The 24,980-nt window shown below is 39.2% G+C and overlaps 1 protein-coding gene across 5 annotated transcripts in view; it reads right to left on the bottom strand.

The window, feature by feature from the left end:
* PCNX1 (pecanex 1) overlaps positions 1-24,980 on the bottom strand; it is a 133,142-nt gene that overhangs the window by 26,835 nt on the left and 81,327 nt on the right. For all 5 annotated transcript variants that reach the window (XM_050953398.1, XM_050953399.1, XM_050953400.1 and 2 more), the window contains 14 exons: positions 23,600-23,710; positions 21,042-21,133; positions 19,177-19,286; positions 18,016-18,121; positions 15,990-16,082; positions 13,718-13,868; positions 9,946-10,087; positions 8,313-8,490; positions 7,517-7,625; positions 6,723-6,852; positions 5,418-5,476; positions 3,596-3,811; positions 2,896-3,149; positions 392-622 (listed from right to left, as the gene is read on the bottom strand). In XM_050953398.1, the coding sequence (XP_050809355.1) occupies positions 392-622; positions 2,896-3,149; positions 3,596-3,811; positions 5,418-5,476; positions 6,723-6,852; positions 7,517-7,625; positions 8,313-8,490; positions 9,946-10,087; positions 13,718-13,868; positions 15,990-16,082; positions 18,016-18,121; positions 19,177-19,286; positions 21,042-21,133; positions 23,600-23,710 (1,982 nt within the window). The remainder of the gene's footprint in view (positions 1-391; positions 623-2,895; positions 3,150-3,595; positions 3,812-5,417; positions 5,477-6,722; positions 6,853-7,516; positions 7,626-8,312; positions 8,491-9,945; positions 10,088-13,717; positions 13,869-15,989; positions 16,083-18,015; positions 18,122-19,176; positions 19,287-21,041; positions 21,134-23,599; positions 23,711-24,980) is intronic.

Here is a 24,980-nt window from a genome sequence, read left to right as displayed (position 1 = left end):
CAGTTGATTTTAGATACTATAGAGAAATTATTTTGAAGTTAGAGTTGTTTTGATGAACATGAGTGACACCACAGCTATTCTAAGACCACTCTTCTCTGCCTAAGCAGAGGCCCAATCAAGCCAAGTTATGTTGTGTGATTTGGTCACCTCCTCCTTTCCCTAGTGCACTTCCAACTACATAATACACTATTTGCAATTTAAGATTAATTTGAATTTTGGTCTCAAGAGATCAAGGTCAAAGCATTAACTCATCAACCCAAACCCAATGTAACACTTTCCTACAAATCAATTTGAAACCTAAATTTCAACAGACAGTTACATCCAACCCTACCAAACAAAACATATTTAAGAGACTTTCCTAGACAAGTTTAATAGTTCTGGTCACGCCTACCTTTTCTCTTCGGGAGCAGCAGTACTCTATCCAGTTGAGGTAAGTTGCACAGAAACTTTCTCTGGAGACCCCTGCTAGATGATGGTCATAATCCTCATCAATATTTGGATTAAATGTAGGGTCCACATCAACATAGTTGCAGTCTGCACATGGCTGTAATCCTTCCTGCATTGTCTCATTAGCTAACCATTCCTCCAGCTTGGGGGAGGTTGTGACATAATAGATAATGCCCTGAAATGGTACAAGTTGAAAATATTACAACCTATACCACATATTAAGGAAATAGTTTAAATCTAATTTGTTGCATTAAATTGTGTATTTCTCTGTTAACACACAAGGATGAAAATAGCACACCATACTGTTTGAAAGTGCACCAGGTTTGATTAGTGGGGGATTTGTGACAGGCTTGTTTGTTCGGTATGTTTTTAAAAGAGGACTGAATTTAATGTTTTCAGTTGAGAAAAAACAAACTTCAAGCCCTTGTGGCTGCAAAAAGAGTCTTCTAAATGTGAACCATAAGTCTGACAAGTATTTTGAGGCCAGATTTATTTACCCCTCAGAAGTATGAAAGGTTATGATCATATCTGAGACATCTATCTTTTGAAGAGATCAAGGCTTGTTGGCTCAGGGTGACCATTGAAGATCTGGCAACTGGCATCTTTTTGCAGAAGTGGTCATTTTCCAGGGAGTCTTTGGCCAATATTTTCCCTCTAACACTGTTATGCAGTGATGTGCATGACAGTGGCCTTCTACCCCCACTCCCCCATCCCAGAGGTGGCTGCATTTCAAAGATGGTGCCTGTACATACTTAAGAGAGTTTTGGGATTCTTGGGAATGAAGAGATCACAAGTATAATTTCCTAACATTAACACAAAATAGTATTTATGTGCAACCTTTGCAAGCAATGAGAGTATGGCAGGCTCCTTACATTCCCCCAGGTTCAACAAGGCCTATCTTAGTTTTGGATTTGCAATAATTAATTAATTGCAGGAAAACTTCGTTAAAAATATTTCTGTAAATAACCTTAACAAAGGTGCACTTACCCAAATCTAAAACAAAGACAATGATTGTTCAAAGGTATCAATCGAACAGCAAAGAGGAGTTTTGGGGTTTGAATATTTTGTAGTAGTGGTGGGGGAGGGGATGGATTTTTCCTTCTTTAGCTCTGTCCTGGCCAGGTTCATATTTGGGTAATTACCTTCTGTCCCCTAAGCTTCCACTGATGTTTCAGTTGGATACAGTAGTCACTCTCTGTCCTAGATTGTGTTACATGGCTGTCCAAATGTGAAAATAGCTGTTACACTTTACAACAGGGCATGTCTACACTTGATTCTCAGCTCCAGGAGACATACTCACATTAGCTCCTTGCACTATAAATAGGGACCTACCAAATTCACAGTCCATTTTGGTCAATTTCACGGCCATAGGATTTTAAAAATCATAAATAACTGAAATCGTAATATTTATCTAAAATGTTACAGTGTTGTCAATTGTAGGCGTCCTGACCCGGGGGGGGGGGGAGGGGGAAGAGAAGAGAAGGGTTTTTCACAAAGTTATTGTGAAAGTTTAGTTGATGTTGGTCCTGCTTTGAGCAGGGGGTTGGACTAGATGACCTCCTGAGGTCTCTTCCAACCCTAATCTTCCATGATTCTATGATTGTAGGGGGCTTGTAGTACTGCTACCCTTATTTCTGTGCTGCTGCTGGCGGCAGTGCTGCCTTCAGAGCTGGGCAGCTGGAGAATGGTGGCTGCTGGCCAGGAGCCCAGCTCTGAAGGCAGAGCTATCGCCAGCAGCAGCAGCACAGAAGTAAGGATGGCATGGTATGGTATTGCCACCCTTACTTCTGCGCGGCTGTCTGCAGAGCTGGGCCCTCAGTTATCAGCTTCCACTTTCTGGCTGCCCAGCTCTGAAGGCAGCAGCACAGAAGTAAGGGTGGCATAGTATGGTATTGCTACCCATACTTCTGCACTGCTGCTGGCGAGGCGCTGCCTTCAGAGCTGGATGCCCCGCCAACTGCTGCCACTCTCCAGTTGCCCAGCTCTGAAGGCAGTGCAGAAGTAAGGGCAGTAATACCAGGACCCCCCTGAAATAACCCTGTAACCCCCAGAGATGACCTTTTGGGTTGGGACCCTCAGTTTGAGAAAAGCTCGTCTTCCCTGTGAAATCTGTATAGTATAGGGTAAAAGCACACAAGACCAGATTTCACAGGGAAGACTGGATTTCATGGTCCATGACACATTTTTCATGGCCGTGAATTTGGTAGGGCCCTAGCTATAAATCACACCCTCAGCTCAACGTGTAGACCTACCCTCAAACAAGCTATTCTCCTATGGTGAATGAGAGATTCATGTATTCATAACTTGTATCGCATTGCGTAATCCTCCTGATGAAAGACCACCATACACACACACAAAGTACTCATGCTTCCAATTGCCCAAAATAACATTATGTTGAAGGACAGCTGAATTCCCCCACAGCCGCATTTGCAAGGTGCAGAGCCATACCTTGACATAATAAGTGGTGAGAATTTTCCGAAGATCGAAGACTTGAAGCATGGAAGCAGCACTGTTGTCTGTGATGCTGTAGCCTTCCAGAACATACTTTGTCACAAGCACTTCCCATGCCAGCCAGCGTTGGCCAAAGGTAGCATTGAATGAAAGCATATGTGGGATGTGGCCAGGTTCACAGCAACAAAACCCTTCATCTTCCTCTACCCCCTCGGTGATGGCCTCTACTTCTCGTTGCTGACAATAAGTGCCTTAGGGGATGTTAAGGAAAGTAAGAATTTAGATGACTAATTTGAAGATAATTGATATTTTAAAGAGTTTGAGACAGCAGAATACATCACAAATTATGTTTCTGTGAACAGCAGGTAAATTAAACTACTGTCTCTAGCTTAACTATTTAATGAAAAAAATTACAATTGCTTAGTTTTAATTTACCACTCTATATTCAAACATGCAACTTAGGTATAGTTGTCCATCACTGTATGTGTAACACATTAAAATGTAATGAGAAACCTATATTAGCTCTGTTATAGAGCTCTGGTTTTCTCTCACTTACATAACAGTGGACACAGAGACCCTGAAGCCCAAGTTCAAAGCCAACGGTTTAGAGAACCAAACTGTAAATAAGTTAAACTTCTCAAATGAGAGTCACCTTTGTAAGTCAACCAAATGAGTAATCAAAGCATAGAACTCTCACCTCTGAATTCAAGCCCCCTCAGCTGGAAGGTGACCAGACCATTTCCTATCTCTATAAGGTGTACTAGTGCATTGAGGTAGTCAGAAGCTAGGATGAAGCAGTCCCCAGTACTGTAGTTCCCCCACCGCCCCAGCAACAGGTCTCCACACAGGCTGTGCTGAAGGGAACGGGTTAAATGCTCATAGAAAATTGAATTCAGGTTGTTATCATCTGAACCTGCAGGAAAAACCCAAGCTTCTATCAATTAAAACTTGTACTTTGCCATCAAGAAAATGTAGCAGTGAATGTAATGTTATTTCAAAGATCTCAATCACTTTTTATAGAGCAACTATTCAACTAACTGGAATTTATTCTGAACGCACTGACAGGTTAATTAGTTTTGTTTGTTTAAACCTAACCATTAATTTCTGTGATCTCCAAGCCACTCCTTCAGTTTCACTCATACTACGACCATGTACCTAACTCCATGCACTGCTATGCTTAAGGACATAGGCCCAAAGGAATCAAGCAACAATCAGTAGTACTACTTTAGGATCCCATCGCCCTGGCACCTAGATACCCTTTAAGCAGTGCTCAGTTCCCAAATTGCCCTTGTTCATAGCACTCAAACCCTACAGAAAACAAAACAGTGTGTCGATACTGCAACAGGAAGGGAAGAAATAGGTAGGCATGGAAAGAAGAAAAACAAGATAGAGTAGACCTCTACCCCGATAGAATGCGACCTGATGTAACACAAATTCAGCTATAACATAGTAAAGCAGTGGGGAGCCCCAGGCCCTTTAAATCACTGCCTGAGCCCCGCTGCCAGAGCTCCTGCGGTGATTTAAAGGGCCCAGGACTCCCCACAGCGGCTGGAGCACCAGGCCCTTTAAATCACTGCTGGGGAAGCCAGTACAGTCCGGCACGGCATACCGGTGCTGTACCAGACCAAACCAGATATAACGCGGTCTCACCTATAAGGCAATGAGATTTTCTGGCTCCCGAGGACCGCATTATATCAGGGTAGAGGTCTATATGGTAGTTTGGGGAAGAGTTGGAGAAAAGGGGATGGGAGGGCAGACAATGGAATGGCAGAAAGGAAAAAAAAGAGGAGGAAGAAAAGGTATCAGAAAATACAGCTGTGACGAGTAAGGAAGAGTTAACCACTGATCTAAAAAATTGCTTCCACCTTTGTAGTTGTGGGGTTTAGCAAGAAGGGTAATGGTGGAGCTTGATCAGTTTATTTCAAACAGAAAGAGGTCCTCATTCCATCATTGGATCAATCGGTTTGTTTCATGCACACAATAAAATGTAAACGTTATGCCTCTTCCTAGGTGATTGAAACTATTCCCTAATTGGTTCAGACATAACAATTAAAAAAACCCCTAATGGTTAGGGTACAGATATTGTCCGCAGTTAAAGCTATTCACAGTTAAGCTAGTAGGAACTTTAGTGTCAAACTACATTGAGTTTACTTCTGTAATAATTCCCTTCTCCAGCTAAAGCAAAACCCCCTGAAGATTAACTACATTTATAAAAGAGGTAGGTATTTCCCCCCACATAAATTAGATTACAGAGGGTGCTATGTATATAAATATACACAAGTCAAACACTTTAAAAGAAGCCCAATTATAAGCTGGGCTATGTGTACCGCAGTCATATAACATTCAGTGTAGGAGGTGAACCTCAACTTGATATGCAAATACAATTTTTAATTCTGTCATAAGGAGTTCCCAGACACAAATGGAAGTTGATGTGTGTCCCTTTCATGTTAGTAATATCTGTACATGACAGACTCACATCTCCACTCTGTACCATTTCAACCAAAAAGTAGGAATATTACCTGGATTTCTATCAAGCTGGGAAGCGAGTCTTGTGTTTGAATGGTCCACACGCTTTGTGCTGAAGACAACAAAATAAAAACAAAACATATTTAAGAGTTTTTCGTACTATAGGAGAATATAGGGAAAGATAAATGATGCTGTACCAAAGAAAAGATCTTTTTTTATGATAGCTTTGAAAGCTTTCCCTGCAATTCTTCTTTACATTCAACTTAGAATCCTGCCCGTACATAACAATGCCTTTTAGCTGTAGTAGTGTTAAAATCTAAATACACCAAAGCCCTCTCCTTTGCCCACAAAAAGCCAGTTAAGGTAGACAGTTTCTAATTTCTGCACGAAGTTTTAGCTATGTTACTTGCATTGAAGTCAATAGAAGTAGCAAAGCTAACACTCAGCTGTGCTCAAAGTTCACTTTTCAGTGTGGCACTAGTAGTTAAGCGTAAGTGCTGCTCCATTTTAGTTCTCCTCACCCCAAAAACTGCCATTATGTTCGCTGAAGGAGAAACCCAAATTTGTACACCAGGTTTTAAAAGCAAGGTCTTTAAATAATTCTACTCTGACAAGTGACTATAAATGACACCTAGGTTTCAGTCATATTTATTGTCCGTGACTCCACATGACACATGCTCATTCTACATGTGAAATGATTTTCCCCTTAAATGCTAGTACCACAAGCTCATCCTGCCATCTGAATGTCAAGCTGGGTTTTTTCCTGGTTCAGGCATCAACAGTAAAAGATTCTGCAGGTCACATTTTATAACAATAATACCTGCATAACCCCACTGTTTCAGTCTAAGGGAAGGTTTAACTGAAGGTACCATCTGACCTGAAGAATCTTTTATTGGTGGTGGTGCATAAGCCAAGAACTGATATTGATTAAGATATTGGGGTGAGTTTTTGGTTCTGGAAGTTAGGAAAAAAAGTTTTACTTTAAAATGAGCAAATGTGAAATGGAGTTACCTGTACAAATAAGGAACCCGCAAATGCCCTTTGTATACAGTCACTTTTCAGACTCAATTTTCCGTTAAAATTTCTGTCATTTTGGAGCTTAAATTATCCACTTTATATGCTAGTGTAAATAAAAGCTACATGACAAGAATGAAATGTAAGCACTGTCAGTGTAGAAACAACTGCTATGATGTTTCAGAAAAATAACATACTTGTATGAAAAGTATTAAAAGCCATGAACAAGTTCTCTCTCAAAAAAATCATAGCATCTAGAAACAAAACAAAACGACTACATTCAGTCACAGCCTTCTCTACTAAACACAGCTGACAAGGCTTCTTAATGGCTTAACTTCACCCACTTGTAGTCTCTTTCCCAGAATTTGACAGGTCTGACATATGAAGTGATGAATATTGCACTTCCCAGGAAGGGGTTCAGTGGGGTGGAGAAGAAAGCTGACACAGCCGCTTGGACAAACAACATTGCAGAATCTGTGGGGTGACAGGGTTAAGGAAGCCAAGACTACCGCGTGGTTCTTTTGCAATATCACCAAGCTCTTTTACAGCACTTTTAATCATCAGATCTCAAAACATTAGATCTTTACAAAAAGGAAGGTAAGTATCATTATCCTCATTTTTAGAGATGGGGAAAGTGAGGCACTGATGTCACCAAGTAAGAACAAAGCAAGATCTCCCAAATCCCTCATGTATTATATAAAGGAAAAAATTATTCAGTAGTACCAGGCACCGTATTTTTTTGGGGGGCAAACAGGAAAAACAAGACTAGAACTGCGAACTTCTGTATTAAATGAGAATCAACACCTGACCCAGGACAGTAAACAAAGTGCAAGTCTCTATCTGTGGATAAGAAGCTTCAAACCATGAATTAAAGACTAGAAATAATTGTTGAAAAAAGGGAAATCTTGGTCAGTCCTACAATTTTTCCAATGGAATAACCTGGTCTAGGTCTTTTTTATGATGGAACTGTTCTAGTTTTACTAGTATATCCAGACAGCAAGTGCATATAGTTGTCATTCACATTGATTAGGCAGGATAAGGTATTCTCTAGATGTAATTAATTAATTAATTATACTACAGTATGAGTCAAATTATAAATAGATGTAATTAACAACAAGTTGGAATCTTCAAAGGATACGTGGCACAGCAAAGGGCTGGGCAAAAGCATGGAAAGCAGAGCCCCACGTGATCTGCCAAGGAGCAATGTAAGTATACACAAATCTTAATTTATAAAAGAGTTCCCAAAGCTAGAGGGAAAAGGGGAGAAGATAAAATATATCAATCATTTTGTGACTTAACTAAAACCAGTGTGTTTTACATATGAACTTCTCAACAGAAAATACATATAATTTTGAGTTGCAATAAGATATACACTTACCATTATAATTTTGTATGAATTTGTTAAAAACACTCCTTTATATAGATATTGAACAATCACAACAGTAAAACAGATAAACATTAAATGAGTCTTAAAATACAGTAGAACATAAGTTTGGGGGAAAAATAAAGTTTTAGTCATAAAAATAGAACCAAATATTGGGCTAAAACAGAGTTTCCCCCTTCAATCTCATTGGTTCACTATCGGTGCTTTGGAAAACTACTGGTCTTGTAAGCACTTGAACTGGTCTGCCAAAGTGCTTCTAGCCATACTTTGTGTCAGGAAACTGAAAACTAAATCACATAATTCACATCTTCTCTGCTCCAAGCAAGTGCTGGGACTTTAAAAGAACAGATATCTTAACACATGCCAAGGCCAAAAAATTGATCCTGGGAACCAGAGATTCCCATCTATCCAGTAGTATATGGTAATTTATTCATAGCACAGATGACCTGGGAGATTACATAACACCAGTAGGTTTTTCATTCCTTGGATTCTCAAACATGGACATCTGAAATACTCAGTTTCAGGAGTGTGTTATTTTGTGTAAAGTTACCTTGCTGAAGAGTATGGACATGAAGAAGAGGTCTAGCAGCATGGTCTCAGAAAAACTTTTGTAGTCAAATGTAAAGAAGAGCACTGTGAAAATAACAGTGACATACTGGCAGGTTGGGTTGCTGAAAGAGGAACGCAACAACTTCAAACCGGCGATGGTGATCATTAAAGCGCCAATCCTACAAAAGGAGTGCAGAAAGAAAAGTTACTCATCTGCAGTTTATTGCTTACCTGCTGTTAAGCAATTCCAATTTCTTCACATTCAATGCTTAATAGACATGTTAAGGTTTTTTTAGATTACGACTATAGTCTTTCCTTCATTATTCCCAATTCAAACAACATTCTACAAAAACAATATTAGCACAATCTGTGGGATAGTCTTACTAAGAGATATAGCAAAAAACCCATGTGTGAGAAATGTGGAGCTGATATATAATAATGTCATAAATACTGAGAGGCAATAATTTTATTAATACAGTGACAGGGTCAAGGGAGGGACGTTTATTGTGCATTGGTTATTAGAATTTGCTGTATGAGGATATTGGACTAACCTATATTAGGGATGGTGGAATATTACACACATATAATGCTCAAAATCAATGAGGTTTGTGTATGAAGATGACACAATGGCTTCCCAGACAAGAGCTCCCCAGAAAACACTTGAAAGACAATGAGAAAAGCTGTTAGCTTCAGGGATCCAGTCTCCAGTGAGTTGCAAACCATTATCTGCGAGAACTGGGAGTTACTAGATGAAAGAGCTACAAACATTTCAAATGTTATTTGATTCCTACAAAACTAAGGAGGCAACTGGCTGACATGGAGAGATTCTGCAGAGGGAATTTAAAGAAGTCAAGTCTTCCTAGATCCACAGAATGGTAAAGCCTTATGGAAAGACTAGATATGCACACGATCAGTTTTTTTCTTTTAAGATGTGTTTTCTCTAAAATGCTGTTGTTCTAAATAAATATCATCTTGCTTTAAGGAGGCCATTCGGTCACTGTATTAACCTCTGATATTCTTCTCTGAGGGACCAGAGCCATAGTCACATCTGCTGGAATAACCACAATGCCAAGGGAGTACAGTCAAGGCCCAGTCTGACAGCAGAAGAATTGTATGGTTCCAAATGGCATCACATGACAGCTAAAGGAGGACTAAAAGGTACATTTAGCCCAGTAACTGACACATCATGGCGTGGGATTTTTTAAGATTTAAATGGACAAAATACCAGAGAGTGTATTGTAGGGAATAGTCCTGCACTGGCATGGATAGGCTGGATGGTAATAGAACTATTCTATCTCTGATGTCTGCAATTTGATACATTACTAGAAAACTCTGTGGCTTGAAATCTGCATAGTATTTGATATGATCTGAAGGGTTCTTAACAAACCTGAAGACTCAATTTTAAGATTTCTGCATTTAAAAAGTTCACATATTTCATTCAGTATAAGCCATATGATGATCCAGACATAAGAAGTTTGCCAGGTACTGACATTAGAAACTAGTTGTTACTACTTTGCTTTAATTGCAACTCGTATTAACTATACTTCCACTGTGGCTGTCAATTATGACGCCCTTTGCCATTTTGTTCCACCACACTGGGTATACTCAAGTTATTGACAATCTTTTCTACTTACTCTGTGTCCAGTTTCTTTGGACTAGCAATGTTCTTGGCACTGCTGCTGAGCTCATTGAGGACTATCAATGGATAGATAACGTTCTTCTCCACAAAGAGGAGCCATACATGAAGTTTCTCAAACCACATTACATGGGCAGCATCTAAACAGCAAAAGAGGAGATCACGGATTATACTAGGAGCCTAAATAGCCCAGGAGATTTCTAATAAGGTGTAGTTCATCTTGGCTCTAGATCAGTAGTTCTAAACCAGCCTAGATCACCTGAGACCAAAAGTTCTGGCCCTCTGGCAATTGTCAGGTGGCACACAAAAAGATCTGGTAATATTTAGTAGTGAGGCAATATGTGCATAACTGCTCTCTCCCTGCCAGTTTCAGCAGAGAAGCCAAAGACGAATAAGAATTCTCCGACTGAACTACCTTATCATCCATAAAAACAATCCTTCCAAGTCTTGGCTGAATGTCATTGGAGAGAAGCTTGCACTACCGTATCTGTATAAAGTTTCCTATCGTTTTGGATTTTGGTAAATGTTACAGTTTCTGCATATCAGCAAACATGATTACTTTTTTGAAGAGATGCAAGCTATTACCATAGCTACTGATAAAATTACATTTCATTTTGATTGTTTTAAAATAATGTTTTTCCACCCATATTTGAATTAAAAATGCTTCAGATATATGTCCCTACAATCTAGAAGAATTTACCATATATACTCTATCATAAGCCGGTTCATTTATAAGCCGATCCCCCCAAATGGATAAGTAAAAATGGAAAATTTTTCTGACCCGTTCATAAGCTGAAACTATAATTCAGGGATCAGCAAACTTTGGCTCCCAGGCCATCAGAATAAGCCGCTGGTGGTCAGAGATTGTTGTTTACCAGGCACAGAGGTAAACCTAAGTAAACAGTGTCCCAGCGGTACAGCAACTGCTGGGAAAAAATTTTGGCGGGAGAAGCTGGAGGTCAGAGGAGTAACCCCTCTGACCACCCCCCACATGACCTCACCTCTAGCCCAGGACCCCCACACTCTTCCCATCCCATCCCTCCCCACCTTATTTGGGGAGAGCCAGGGGAGGATGTCTCTGGCAGGCTGGGCAGTGTGTCCGTAGCCTGCTCCGGCGGGCCAGACTGGGTGGCGCGGCCGCAGCATGTTCTAGCGGGCTGGACCAGGTGGCACGGCCACAGTGTGCTCTGGCGGGCTGGGCAGCGCGGCCATAGCGTGCTCTGGTGGGCAGGATGGCATGGCTGCAGCGTGCCAGCCCCAGAGTTGCAGCTGCTTCGGAGGCTGGGGGGAGAGCAGCGTGGCCAGAAGTGGAGAGACTCTGGCCCTGCCTCTTCCCTTCTGGCTCTGCTGGCTGTGCTGCCTCTGCTTGCTCCCTCTGTTGGGGGGAGGGGCTGTGTCCCACCTCTCCTTTCTATACCCGTTCATAAGCTGATCCCTGTCTCTGATGATTCCCTTTTTTACTAAAAAAATTCAGCTTATGAATGAGTATATACGGTAATTATCCTGCTATTATAAACTGACAACTAATAGCCTCTTTTCATCATTTGTATTAATTGCAAAAATATACATATATAATACAACATTGTTATTGTTGAGAGCAACACACACACAAAGCTAAGGAAAAAAAAAATCAAGATTACAGGACAGCACTCACACAGGCCTGGAATCAGCTCTGGATTATGTCAGTTTTCAATTATGCCCCTCCCTCAGTGATATCAAATCTGCTGGGAAGAGGCTGCCAGGGTACAAGGTGGCCACAACCTCCCCATCACCAGGGAAGTCCACAGGGGTCCACAACAGAAAAGTGGGAGGCAATAGCCAGGAAATGAGTTAGGATAGCTGAGACATACTGATTCAAATATCTCCACTGCAGCCTTCGGTAGCAAGGCTTCTTTGGAGCCCTCAGCAGAAATTAAAGTTGCTCCTCTCTCATAGCAGAACCCTCAAGGAGGGCAGACTACTGCCTGCCCTACCTCAGTTGAATTCTCTCTGCTGTGCAAGGGGCAAAGCCATGGTACATTATGGCCTCTAAAATTTCATAACGATGTATATGGCTTTAATTTTGCATATACATATTAGTGTGTGAGACAATATTACAAACATGTGAGCACTGCAGCCCAATTACAACAAAATTTGTGTGCATGTTAATTCTCAGCCATAAAGTTGTATTTAGGTAGATATTTTTCATTTATATTTTTCATCAAAAAAATCTGATATCAAATCAGACTGACTGTATTTATTTGAACATGTAATCACTGAAATAATGGAATTTAAAACTGCAGCTATAGGTATTGATGCTGACACAGCAATTTACCTGACTAAACTGCAGGTTAATTAGAAGAAGGCCACAAATACTTGTATGAGATGAAGTTTTAGATACAAATCTGACAGTCCCTCTAAAACTAAATAAAGAAATAAGATGCTTGCTTGCTATAAATTTATTTTCTCTTCTTTACTACCCAGCTATCTACTAATTTCTATTTACAGGGCTATTAGAATGTTACTGACCTGGCAGTTCTTATTTGCTTCTTGTATGCAATGCTAGATTTGGCTCAGGTTAACACTGGGATGTGTGAACTTTTAAACTTCAGTAAAAATGGTTTTTTACCTCTAAACCTGGCTGCCTGTGAACTCAAGATCTGAATGCAGAATTGGATGGTTCTCTGGTATTTTCACTAGCCCAATTCAGCAACTGGATCAGGAACTAGAAGTCAGGAAACCTAGGTTCTATATAGATTTTTTTCACTGGCTTGCCATGTAATCTTGTTGGAAATATTTAGGCACTGATCAGCATAGACAAATGCTTATGCATACACACTCCACACCATGTGAAGTAAGGCTCCACTAAAGTCAATGGGGCTGCATGCAAGCTATAGATGGTCCAACCACAACAGATTGGCCTGCAAGACTGGGGCGTTAGTTTTTGTCTGTTTTCTCACTTATAAATGGGTGTAATAATTTTCATCTTTATAAAGGCTTTTAAAGATCCTCACATGAAGGATACTATTGTATGTAAATATAAACTCATTTTAACACTTTTTGTGAGGATTTTTTTTTGGTTAACTGGGTTATATTTGCTACCTTTTTCAAATGAAAGTTCCTTAGAAAACAAGTTTCATAAAGAGTTTCATTAATGAAAGAAATAAAATGGAAGTGCATTTGTTAGATTTATAGTGCAGATAAATGTATGTTTAAGAATGTATATATGTGTAGTTTCACACTTAGTACCCTTTAAAACCAATATAACGCACTGTATTATATTCTATTTTCAGATGTTTGGCTGTTATTTCCAAACTAAATTTCTACAAACATGCTAAAAAGCATTAGTTTTTAATAAGGACCAATATAGCAAGCTGAAAGTATACAAGTGGGTCTGAAATATCCAAAATAAAAAACAATTTAAACCCTCCAAAATATTGAAAAAAAGACAGTGAAAAAATATATGTTTGCCAAAATGTTGCAAGAGAAGTTTCAGCACAGAGAGTAAGTTTTCAACACTTGTAAGATCCTGAAAACAAGGATTCAATGCAACGGCGGTCATCATAACAATAGCATTGCTAATGTGAAGCCATCATTATTACTTACTAAAGATACATAAAATGCCACAGGATCAAGCAAGGCATGCTGAGGTAGGAAAGAATTAACACTGTCCATCAGAAACCCTGAAACATTTAAGCAATGAGAAGTTGTAAAGCAAAAAGTTAAAGTAATGGTTAATATAAACTGCTCAGCCATTACTGCAAATTTTTAAAAAAATTACTGATACTTACTTCGGACTTCAAATTGATAATATTCCTTGGTTTTCAGCAATGAGTGAGAGAAGCAGTGCCAAGGAAGCTGCTTTCGGAGTTGAGGCAGCACATAATGGGTTAAAAATCCTACGGAGCCCACCAACGCATACAAAATGTAGCTAAGGACGGGCTAAAGAAAAAGCAGAGTTGAACAAAAGATAGGTTCTCAGTCTTATAAACAAGCAGCAAATCAGTTAACAACTTGATGTTTTCTATAACCTTTATATATATCAGCCCGTAAAGGCACGTCTGGACTTCAATTCCCCTTTTAACATGAGAAAGTATGTCAGCCATAAGAATGTAAAATAAGGAGTGTTGCCTCAGAGGATAAGACAGACAGATTTTTCTACTTTTGATCTTCCCTGAAGACTGGCTTGCTACCTTTTCTTCTATGGTATTGCTGATCTTCTTTAATAGACAGTTGGTTCTGATTTTTTGCGTTTCATCTCTAAAATGGCAAAAATATTATCCTTGAAGGAAGATTTCTGCTAGATAAAAAGGAGGTGCAAGTGCAGAAGAGATTGATCCTCATTCTGGATTATATTTTTAAGATTTTTCTTGAAGATGAGTTGAATAGCACTCTCTTACTAAAGTATACCCTTTACATACAACAATAACATCACCTCCATGTATGCGAGCATACTTCTGTTTAAGAATTTTACAGCAACACTAACTATATGTGAACACAGTATCTTTAGAGACATGAAAACAACGAGAAGTCTGGTGGCACCTTAAAGACTAACCGATTTATTTGGGCATAAGCTTTCATAAGCCCACGAAAGCTTATGCCCAAATAAATCTGTTAGACTTTAAGGTGCCACCAGACTCCTTGTTGTTTTTGTGGATACAGACTAACCCGGCTACCCCTCTGACATTTAGAGACATGGGTATGCATTTTATATTACAGCAGTGCCTACTGCCAGAGCTAAATTGGGGTTATGAATCATATTTTCATGGGTAGGAAGGTGGTTGTGAATTCACAAAGTTAAAATTTTTCATATGGGTCCGTCTAGTAGCTCATTTTAAAATTTCTGATGTCTTTGGCCATTTAAAATAAACCTGAGTGTAATAAACTATTTAGTTAACTCAACAGCAGATAACCAGCTGGGGATGAAGGCCACATTCATCAGGAATAGGTGAAGTTTGGGCTTTCCCTGGAAAAGACATCTGCCTTAGCAAAGACTAGTGTGGATGTGGTCATCTCTGCTCAAGTAGAAGGACCCTCCATCTGAAAACGTTTAGATTTAAAAATAAACCGACACACATGCTTAACAAGAGCTTCTCCATTTTTTGTAATGATAGAGAGCAATAGAGTACTGGAATCCTTCCAGAATTTATGCCATTTCTTTTCTTTGAACTACTTGGAACACTGATGCTGGACAAACAAATTAGATATTCTAGTTCTTCCAGGTAGCCAAAATCTATGTCATCTGTGCAGCAACCTGGCCCATCATATTTGCCCTAGCAATTTGATCTTTTGCTCAGAGTGAAAGTTACATTTGCTTTCAATATTGTAGTTAAACTAGACAGTTTTGGAAGGTTTCTTGAGCTACTTAGGCAGCTAGCTTGATGTGTAAATAGCAAATTCCGCCACTGAATCTGCTTAGACAGACTCTTTCACCCACACAAATCCTGTTGCATGGTGTGGCCTTAAGACACATGTCAAGTTGAAAACATTTAAGGGTATTCTGAAGCATACACTAATGATAGCTAGGCTGATACATGGAAGCTTAGAAAGCAACTGTAAGGAAAGGTCTCCTGCTCCCTTGATATCCTGCAAGGAACCATCCCTCTACCCCCCACTTCCATCCCATGGGAGATGAACACTGTCTAGGAGCGACAATTGGACACAACAGATGAAACCACTTGGAACCTTTTTGTCAGTTTGCTTTCTCCCTCCTCTAAAATGAGCCTGTAGGTATTTCTGTGGGTGGGTAGAGTGAAAGAAAGGCATTTTATCAAAAAAAGTGGAAAACTTAGATAGAGAAGTAAGAGTGGGGAGGACAGGAAGAAAAGGGAGAGGAATATTGGGGACACAAAAAAATTGAGATTTAAAAAGGTCTTCATGGCAGGTATTAGTCACTCTGTATGTCTGAATAGCACCTAGTGTAAGTCGTGCCCCAAGCCCAAATGGGGCCATTGGGTACAATCATAAAAGAGTATTAAATAGTAGCATTAGCAAAAAGGCATCTACAAGAAAAGATAAAATACAAGTATTTTATAAATTGTGAGGCATAATGCAGTAACTTACCTGCAAAACTGTGAATACTGTACTGACATGAATAGCAAAATAGAGTACACCAATGACAAGGCACACTATCAGGTCAGATTGTAACCGTTCATTCTATGAAATAAAAAGAAAATAGCTTGAGAGAACATAAATTTTAATACTCTTCTTCCAGTCCTAGGGTCACCTCCACTTAGCTCTTTGGTTAGTTAAAGGAAAATGGGGAACTATTGTCAAAAGAGTTCAGCACTGACCTAAATCTACTTCCACTGAAGTCAACTGAAACTTTCCTCTCTAACTTTGACAGCAGCAACAGTTAGATAAGTGCTTTCAAACATCCCACCATTTTTATTTCCCAGCTCCCAAGAGAGGACTGCAACAAGCACCAGTGCATGGAAGATAACCCTTACTTACCTCGTTTTGATCAAGAGCATTTGCCCAAATGATTTAATTTAAAACATCTGATCACTGCCATACATGAAAAGTTAATGGACAAAACACTTTCATTCCAGATATTCTTCCCTTCCAAAGTTCAAGCCTATTACCTCAATGTATGTAACTGAATTAAGAGCTTTTAAAGCCAGAAAGAAACACTGTGATCTAGTCTGTCCTGCATAACACAGGCCAAAGATTTTCACCAGTAATTCCTGCATCCAGCCCATAACTTCTTGCTGTGCAAGAGCATCTCTTAGAAAGACAAGATCATGTTTTAAAGACTTTAAATGAAAGAATCCATCACATTCTTAGGTAAATTTTTCCAATGGTTCATTACCTTTGCTATTAAAAAAAAAACAACCCGCATATATTATTTCTTTTCTGAATTTGTCTAACTTCAGTTTGCAACCACTGGATCTTGTTATGTCTTTGCCTGCTAGATTAAAAGAGCCCCATACTATCTATCAGTAAATCTTCTCCCAATGCAGGTACACCTCTACCCCGACATAATGTGACCCGATATAACACGAATTCGGATATAACGTGGTAAAGCAGAGCTACAGGGAGGCGGGGCTGCGCAATCTGGCAGATCAAAGCAAATTCAATATAACGCGGTTTCACCTATAATGCGATAAGATTTTTTGGCTCCCGAGGACAGCGTTATATTGGGGTAGAAGTGTACTTTTAGAACACAATTAATCTTGGATAAGTTAAATAGACTATGTTTCTTAGGTTTCTCACTTACTGCTTGTTTATGTGAAACAGGATAACAACTGGATACTGTTATTTTCACAAGCATTTACAGTGGATTTACTTTAGGTATCCAAAGAATGTGATAATAAAATTAAGTAAACAGAGCAAGTCTCCTGTGTTACTAGAAGCAACTCATTCTTCATTAAAAAAACGCACCAGCTTTCCTTAGTTTTTAGTGTCTGTTTGTGGACTGGATTGCTCAAAGCTCTTGTTTATTCAAAAATATTGAGTTAACATCTTTTGGCAACTATCACTCTTTTCCAACTTGAGCCTTCATGCACACACCAAGTATTACGATGTTTATTTGGGTACATATTAAATTACGAACATGAGCTACAGAACATCATCAATTATTCTTCACTGCTCTATCATTTGGGAGTTCTGGCCTTCCTAATTGTATCTCTCTTTTGATAGCTTATATTGTCAAGGCAAAGGTAATACTTTTTCTCAAGGCTGTGCATTTTTAATTGGGTGTATAGATAAAGATACAGTGTCGTTTCAATACTGATAGTCAATGAAGCAACAGACAGCATTTTATAATCAAAGTGGAAATGCATTCTAAAGGTAGATGGTCTTCTGAATGTAAAATTTTGACTCAAATACCCATTAGCATTAACTCAGTCCTTAAGGAGTTATTTTTCACCATGTTAAAAGTAAGTACCTAAAATTCTTGAAGTCAAATGAAAGTCAATGGGACTCGAATGCCTTACGCCATGAGGCTCTCTAAAAGTCCCAGCCCTGGACTGCAGAGTATATAGTGCTAACAAATTCCAAATAACTCAACACGAAACTAGAACATACTCTATTGGCCAGGATTCAGTATATGTCTGGGCTGAGTTTTACAAAAAGCCAGCCTACTTACCACTGAATTTCTAAGTTTTTCAGGTAAAGGATCTTTGACTTCAGATAGAGGATCCTCTGGGTTTTTGTCTTCGGAATTAGGAAAAAATTTTGATTGTACTAAAGAGCTAAAAAGATGCAAAGCAAGAATTCACTGTGATCAATACATTGATTTGGGTGGGTTTAGAAGAGGTAACAAAATCAGAGGCCTATTATAAATTAATAGAACATAAGCAGTCCCGATCTATCTTTTGTGGCTCAACTTACTTAAAGGAGTTTAGAAATCTCACCAGGTATATAAAGGTAAGCCTGTTTGCTTCATCTCTCTTTTACTGAAAGGAAAAGCTTAATAAAATCTGTTCACATTTTCCACTCCCCACCTCCCAAGTAGTCTCTGTTGGTCCCAGGGCCGGCTTCAGGCACCAGCACTCCAAGAAAGTGCTTGGGGCGGCCAACGGAAAGGGGCGTCACGTCCAGCTCTTCAGCGGCAGGTCCCTCAGTCCCTCTCGGAGGGGAGGACCCGCCGCCGAATTGCCAAAAAATAAAGTGGCAGCGGTAGAGCTGCTGCCTAAGTACCGATTGCGTCTCCCCCCCCCCACTCCTCCCCACTTGGGGTGGCAAAAACGCTGGAGCCGACCCTGGTTGGTCCAAATGCAAAACAGGCAACCAAGGACTCTAGTACTAACTAAAACTCTAAGAAACCAACCCACACTCCTTTAATTTGTAGGGCCATGTTGACCAATCGGCCAAACTCTTAGTAGATGCTACTAGTAAAAAAGCTTGATAGGGCCACATTTAGAGGCTTTTCAAAGTATTTTTATGGCCTCTTTACCAATAGTATCTATGTGGCTCACAACCTTTCATGTATTTATTCTTGCAACATCTCTATGAGGTAGGTAAGTACAATTATCCTTATTGCATACACAGGGAACTCAGAGAGAGATTAAGTGACTTGCTCAATGTCACAAAGGGAGTTGTGGCAGCATAAGGAACTATACCTGGGTTTTGAGAGTTCTCAGCCAGCATCCTAAATACCAGACCATCACTTGCCCCCCGCCCCTTTTTGTTTTCCACAAGGTTGGACCAACATCAGTTTCAGTGGTACTACTGGGTTTCTACTAATGATCACACTGGGTCTCCCTTGAGAATTGCCTTGAGGACAGATATACAGTCAGACACTTACAAAAGTACAGAAGGGTCACTACTTTGCCTGCTGAGATGATAGGATATCGCTACTAACAAGCCACAGAATATTGAGAAGAGGACTGGAATATGCTGGCCATCCCAAGAATCCTGGGGACAGAAGAATTAAATTTTAACAGAAAGACAAGGATATATAAAATCAATATCACAAATCAGAAAACTTGTAAAGTAATAAGAAAAAGGGAAGATGAAAAAAGTCATTTGCTTTTCAAAATAAAGGTATTTTGTTAAAATGTTCACCTATACTTTCTGTAAGTTAAAGCCTTTAATCAGTTTTTATTCCCGTTAAATAAAGACTTGAACTGTCTCCTGTTCAAGTCAATGGAAAACTCCTGTTAACCTTAATGATCATGTCTTAAGAGTGCTACAGTCTGATCAAGCATAAGATTAGAATGCCCATGTTCATACACTTGACTTATATAATTAGTGCTTATTTCATAAATATCAACATATTCGCTTCTAGTTTGCCTATAACCATGTTATATAAGTGGTGAATACTATATGAACACTATAATAAATTGTTTTCAACTTTCTGTTGTGGTACTTGTTGACACGCTAGGACTGAGTCTTCTTGGAGTTGGGTTGCTTGGGAATGCAGCCCAAAGATGGTGGCAAACTCCATCTAAGGGTATAATAAATTAGTGTGCCTGTTTACTATGCTGCATCACTTGGGTTCAAAAGTAGTTCACAAGGAATCCTCATTTTGGTTTTAGATGACTGCGATAGTTTTATTATTTGACGTTTATTTTACAAGTACCACACAGTCATGTAATTTACCCATGTAATTAAATGTTCAATAGTTTTAATGTACTGTACATACTATTTACCACATACCACATTATCATAATCCCTTAAAAATTATTTAAATTGAAGTTCCATTCTGAAAATTAACTATGTAAAAAAGTGTCACCTTCTTACTCAATAGAACTAATCCTTTTGTAACGTTTGCTGACTTTAGATGAAAACAAATATTTATTCTTTTACTCCTACTATGCTGGATCTGCAGGGATCAGATTGATTTAACAAAGTTTTGTTCTATCTTGTACATCAACTGATTTGTTTACTATGATCTAACCAGTTACACCCCTGCAAAGATACTGAAAACAATTGCAGATCTATAGGTTCACCAAGGACACAATTAGGCTAGTAAATCTTTCCATCATCACAAGTAATAAAAGAAGCTAGGTTGACTCTCAACGCCCAGGCTGAGCATGCAGGACCGACAGTTAGAAAAAGTCAATTTACTTGTAAACTGAGCACATTTGACCTAGAAATCAATGACACGCTACACACAAACATGGAAGTCAGAGTGTCATTTTTATATAGTTGTTTTTCAGAGTAAAACTGTACTTTGAGCAAGTATACATTTTTATTTGTTTCCTTGCGCTTGTCAGCTGCCTCTCAACCCCCTCCCATAAACATATATTCACCACTTCGGCAGAGCAAACTATACCCTGCTTTCTTTTCAAAACTAGAATGTAAAAATATTTTATTTCTAATTTGCATCATCGGGAGTGAGTTTTTAAATTCAACCTTTCGGATGAATTAGGAAAAACACCAAATGCATGAAGACAGTGCAATTAGTTGATCAGCTGTTATGTGCCCCACACAAGAATCAGTGCAGAAAATAAATTGAAGGGAGATGGGGAGAGCTTCACTGAACACAAGTGCGTATTAGATTGTTACATGATCTTATGAAATTAAACATCTGGCAAAGTAAGTGTAAAACCTTACCAAATCAGAATGGTAACACTTTACACCCATTTTTCAAAACGTAAATAAGTAGACAAAAGTGAAAGGCAGAATCCTAAATATTTATTTATATACTATCAATGTACTGCTCACCTTCAGGGCGCCATAACACAATCCATACAATAATGCTACTGCCACAATACTACAGATAAAACTGTAAAGGGCTGCAAGCAGGCTGGTAGTGGCTGGAAGTAAAAAGGGGGCAAAAAAAAGGATCAGCTGCACAAACTTGAAGACATAAGCCTTTTTAAAGTTGACTGAACAAAAAACTACAAAAATTGCAACACTTTGTTGTTTCAATACCTGCTCAGATGTTAGAAAAATGCTACCAATTACTACTTCACAAATACAGTCTCTCTCCCACCCACAAGTTATTTTTTTAACCGAGCATGATTTACATGTTTTGTTTACCATTTATTCAACAGCACTGCCTTGGGAATAGTCAACTATTGCTGCAGCAAACGCAGCAGTTGAAAGCTAACACTATGTTGGATCTATGTGATTAATCATCTTAATTCTCAGCAACAGACCAGGGAATATTTTCTCTTTTATAAAAAAAATATAAATTTAGAAGCTGGAGGCAATTTGACACTTGATACTATTATGGAAGGTTAAATTTGGAGCCATGCATAGTTGATAGTACCACTAACTTATATAATCTGTTCTCATTTTGGTTTTTGTTGATGAATATTTCTTGTATTTCAAAAACATTTTTTTGGCATCACTGAAAAAGTTAAGGTGGGCACCTAGTAACGAACGCATATGTTTTGGGATAAGCAGATTAGGTAACGCAATAGGCGAGCGTGGTGATGAAGTGATGAGTGAGATATTTTCAAATCCTAGTGAAAGTGCAAGTCAACATGGCATCAGGAGCACTGCATGACTGAAAGTGTCTGCTCAGAAATCTGAGAACACAAGAATGCTGCAGGAAAGGTATTAATTTAAATGTATATCTAATACAGTAACTCCTCACTTACAGTTGTGCCTGTTAACGTTGTTTCGTTGTTACATTGCTGATCAATTAGAGAACATGCTCATTTAGGGGTGCTAATGTCAGGGTCTCCCGCTCCGCCCTGCTCCTAACCCCCGCTTACCCCATCTCCATAGAGCAAGGGGGGACACAACAGGGCTCAGGATGGAGGGAGCTTGCTGATCTACTTAAAAAGGCAATGTACTTAGAATGGCAATGTGAATTTCCCCCACCACACAGAGTGTGTGTGTCTGTCCGCCATGCTGTCTCCCTGCCCTCCATTTGTGCTGCCTTGTAGAATGTGAGGCTACATTAACAACATGTTAACCCTTGAGGGCTCAGCCAAGTGCTAGTTCATTTAGCAGCAAGGCATTCCCTGGGAAATAGCCCACCCTCTGACTTCCACCTGAATGAACCAAGCTTCACAATCATCATGGCTGTGTACGGTATTAAATTGTTTAAAACGTGTGTGTGTGTGTGCACGCACTAGAGAGATGAAAAAATAGTCATTTGTCTGGTGAAAAAAATTTCCCTGGAACCTAACCTCCCCTATTTACATTAATTCTTATGAGGAAATTGGATTTTCTTAACATCGTTTCACTTAAAGTTGCATTTTTCAAGAACATAACTATAACGTTAAGCGAGGAGTTACTGTATTTAAACTGTGCCCATGAACCCTCATGATACAGGTACACTGAAGATGTTTACATCCTCGCCACAACTAAAATTAGTCAAAAAAATTTATTGGGCACAGGGCTGCTCTTTTGCATTCCCTGGTCCTGAGGAGCGTACAGTATGCATAACTTACCTGAGATGAAAAGAAAGTAACTCTTAGCAGTGACCAACACTAACATCACAAGCTAATTAAGCAGCTATGTTGATGGATTTAAAACCATATCTGGCTCTGATCAGATGTGGATAAGAATAGGGAAACTTTAGGATGGATAAGTGAGGGAGAAGCAGTAAGCAAACTAAGTAATGTAGAGGACAACAAGGAGATGGGGAGGGAATAATGAGTTCTCAATACAGGTACACTTTCACCTGCCTTGAAATGTATAAAAAAATGTAAATTTAAAAAATGTACAGAAAAATCTTAACTTTAAATGAACAAAAAGTACTTGAAATGGGAACTGCAAGCACTCTGATAAATGGGTTATAAAGATGTCACAGTTCTACATATCTTAGGCATTCATGATCTGCTTTTTACCATCATATCTAGATACCAAGTACAACAATTAAGGAAATATTCTTCTGTGAATGGACCATTTTTCTGGCCCCCATCCAAGCACAAGTCTCTTACTGGATGTACATTTGGTAGGTTTTTAAAGAGAAGCGAACAGTTTTCCTTTTCTCCCCTGCCCCAGAATTGAATTTTCTACCAGTACGTTATTTTGCAACTTTTAAAAACAGTAAGCTCTGACAGATGTCTCTTACTGTGAAAGCACAAGTATTTTACTTATACTTACACTGTGAAAGGAATTGCTCTTTGTTACAGAACTGTGCTACATGAATGAGTATGGGTTCTTTTCACTGACTTCAGTAGGTTCTGTATTTTGAGCCCAGACCTAGAAATCATGTTACTAAATAGACTTTTAAATTACATTATTAATTTGATTTGGAAAATGGTAGCAGCTGCCTGATCTAATACTTCCTCTACCTTTGATATAAAAGCTGAACTCACCATTGCCACCAAAGACATGAATATCCAGCTGTTCACAGAGGTACATCACAAATGTATTCACCTGAGGCAGTAGACCAATGAAGAATACTATAGGGAAACATAGCGTAAATACTACGGAAAAGAAAAGTAAAAAAAGTGAGTATGGAAAATTTGATATACTGCAATACTCCTCATAGTTTCTTTAAGCTCTGTGATATAGTCCAAGAAGACACAATCCAACATTGCTATGGCTATACTATATGAACTTTCAAACAGTTTCCAATTATATCAGACTTCACTTTAACTTCCACCTCCAACTTAGATTAGTCACGACATTCCAGCATTCAGAGGGATAAGTACAGCTTCGCTGACTCCCAATTTAATCACCAATGAAATCTGTGAGAGCCAGTCTAACGTGACTGGACTTTTGTATCACAAGCTTTTCATTTTCACATAGTAAAGACCATGGAAGAGGGCCTTCAGGTATAAGGTCTTGCAAATTTTTCACTCACTAAAATGAAGGCTCTCATGCCTCTTATCAGATCAAATGCAGAACTCCAGGGGGGAAATTCTGGCCTCACTTAACTCAGCAGGGCCAAAACTTCACCCTGGCTTTTACTGTGCCACCACAGGTTTGTTGAACAGTCAGAAGAACCTCACTGCAACTGATAAATAAGTTTACAAATTGAAGAAGAGAAGATGTTTCTTTAATTCTAGTTTCCCTCCATCCCTGTCTCCTCCCTCTCCATCCAAGGCAACCATTCGATTGGACATTACACATTGGTTATATATGCTTTTCCACCACAACAGAGACATCTTAAGCTCCTTCTCTCCCATCTTAGTTCAGACTACCAGTATTGAACTGTTGTAGCACTGTTCTCTGACAGACATTTGGAGTGGATTTAGACTATGAACCAGGTCCACAAGTCCCACTTGGTGGCCAAATGATAAAAGATGCCCTAGCTGAGCTCTCATTAGTGTGATGCCACCACGTCAATGAAACCAACCAACTCTGAGGTTTGTCTTACCCTGCATCTGTGTTCTTTGGCAGAAAAGTCTTACTTCTTCAGGCGTGAACGAATTCTGGTGGTCTTGTGGTTCAGATCTGTGCTCTTTGCTTCTCAGCAGTTTAAGTTTGCCACCAATGTACAGTTCTTTGTGGAATGCAAAACAGTTTGTGAAACAGTGCCCTCAGTGTTGTCACTAGCTGCTTTGAAGGCACTTTCTCTATCTGAAATAAATTAGTGTTAATTGTTCAGAAAGAAGAGAAGAATTTAGGGGCAATGAACTGTTCACTGGGTTTTATGAGCACAATTATAAATTGCATGGGTTGAGACAAGCCTACCTGAGCAGAATATTGGAAGGAAAGGATTAAGAAGTGGATTTTTAGACAGTACAGAGA

This window comes from Gopherus flavomarginatus, chromosome 5 (assembly GCF_025201925.1).
Source record: "Gopherus flavomarginatus isolate rGopFla2 chromosome 5, rGopFla2.mat.asm, whole genome shotgun sequence".
Classification (NCBI taxonomy): domain Eukaryota; kingdom Metazoa; phylum Chordata; order Testudines; family Testudinidae; genus Gopherus; species Gopherus flavomarginatus.
Note: the sequence above shows the minus strand (reverse complement) of the source record. Positions and strands in the feature narration are given on the sequence as shown.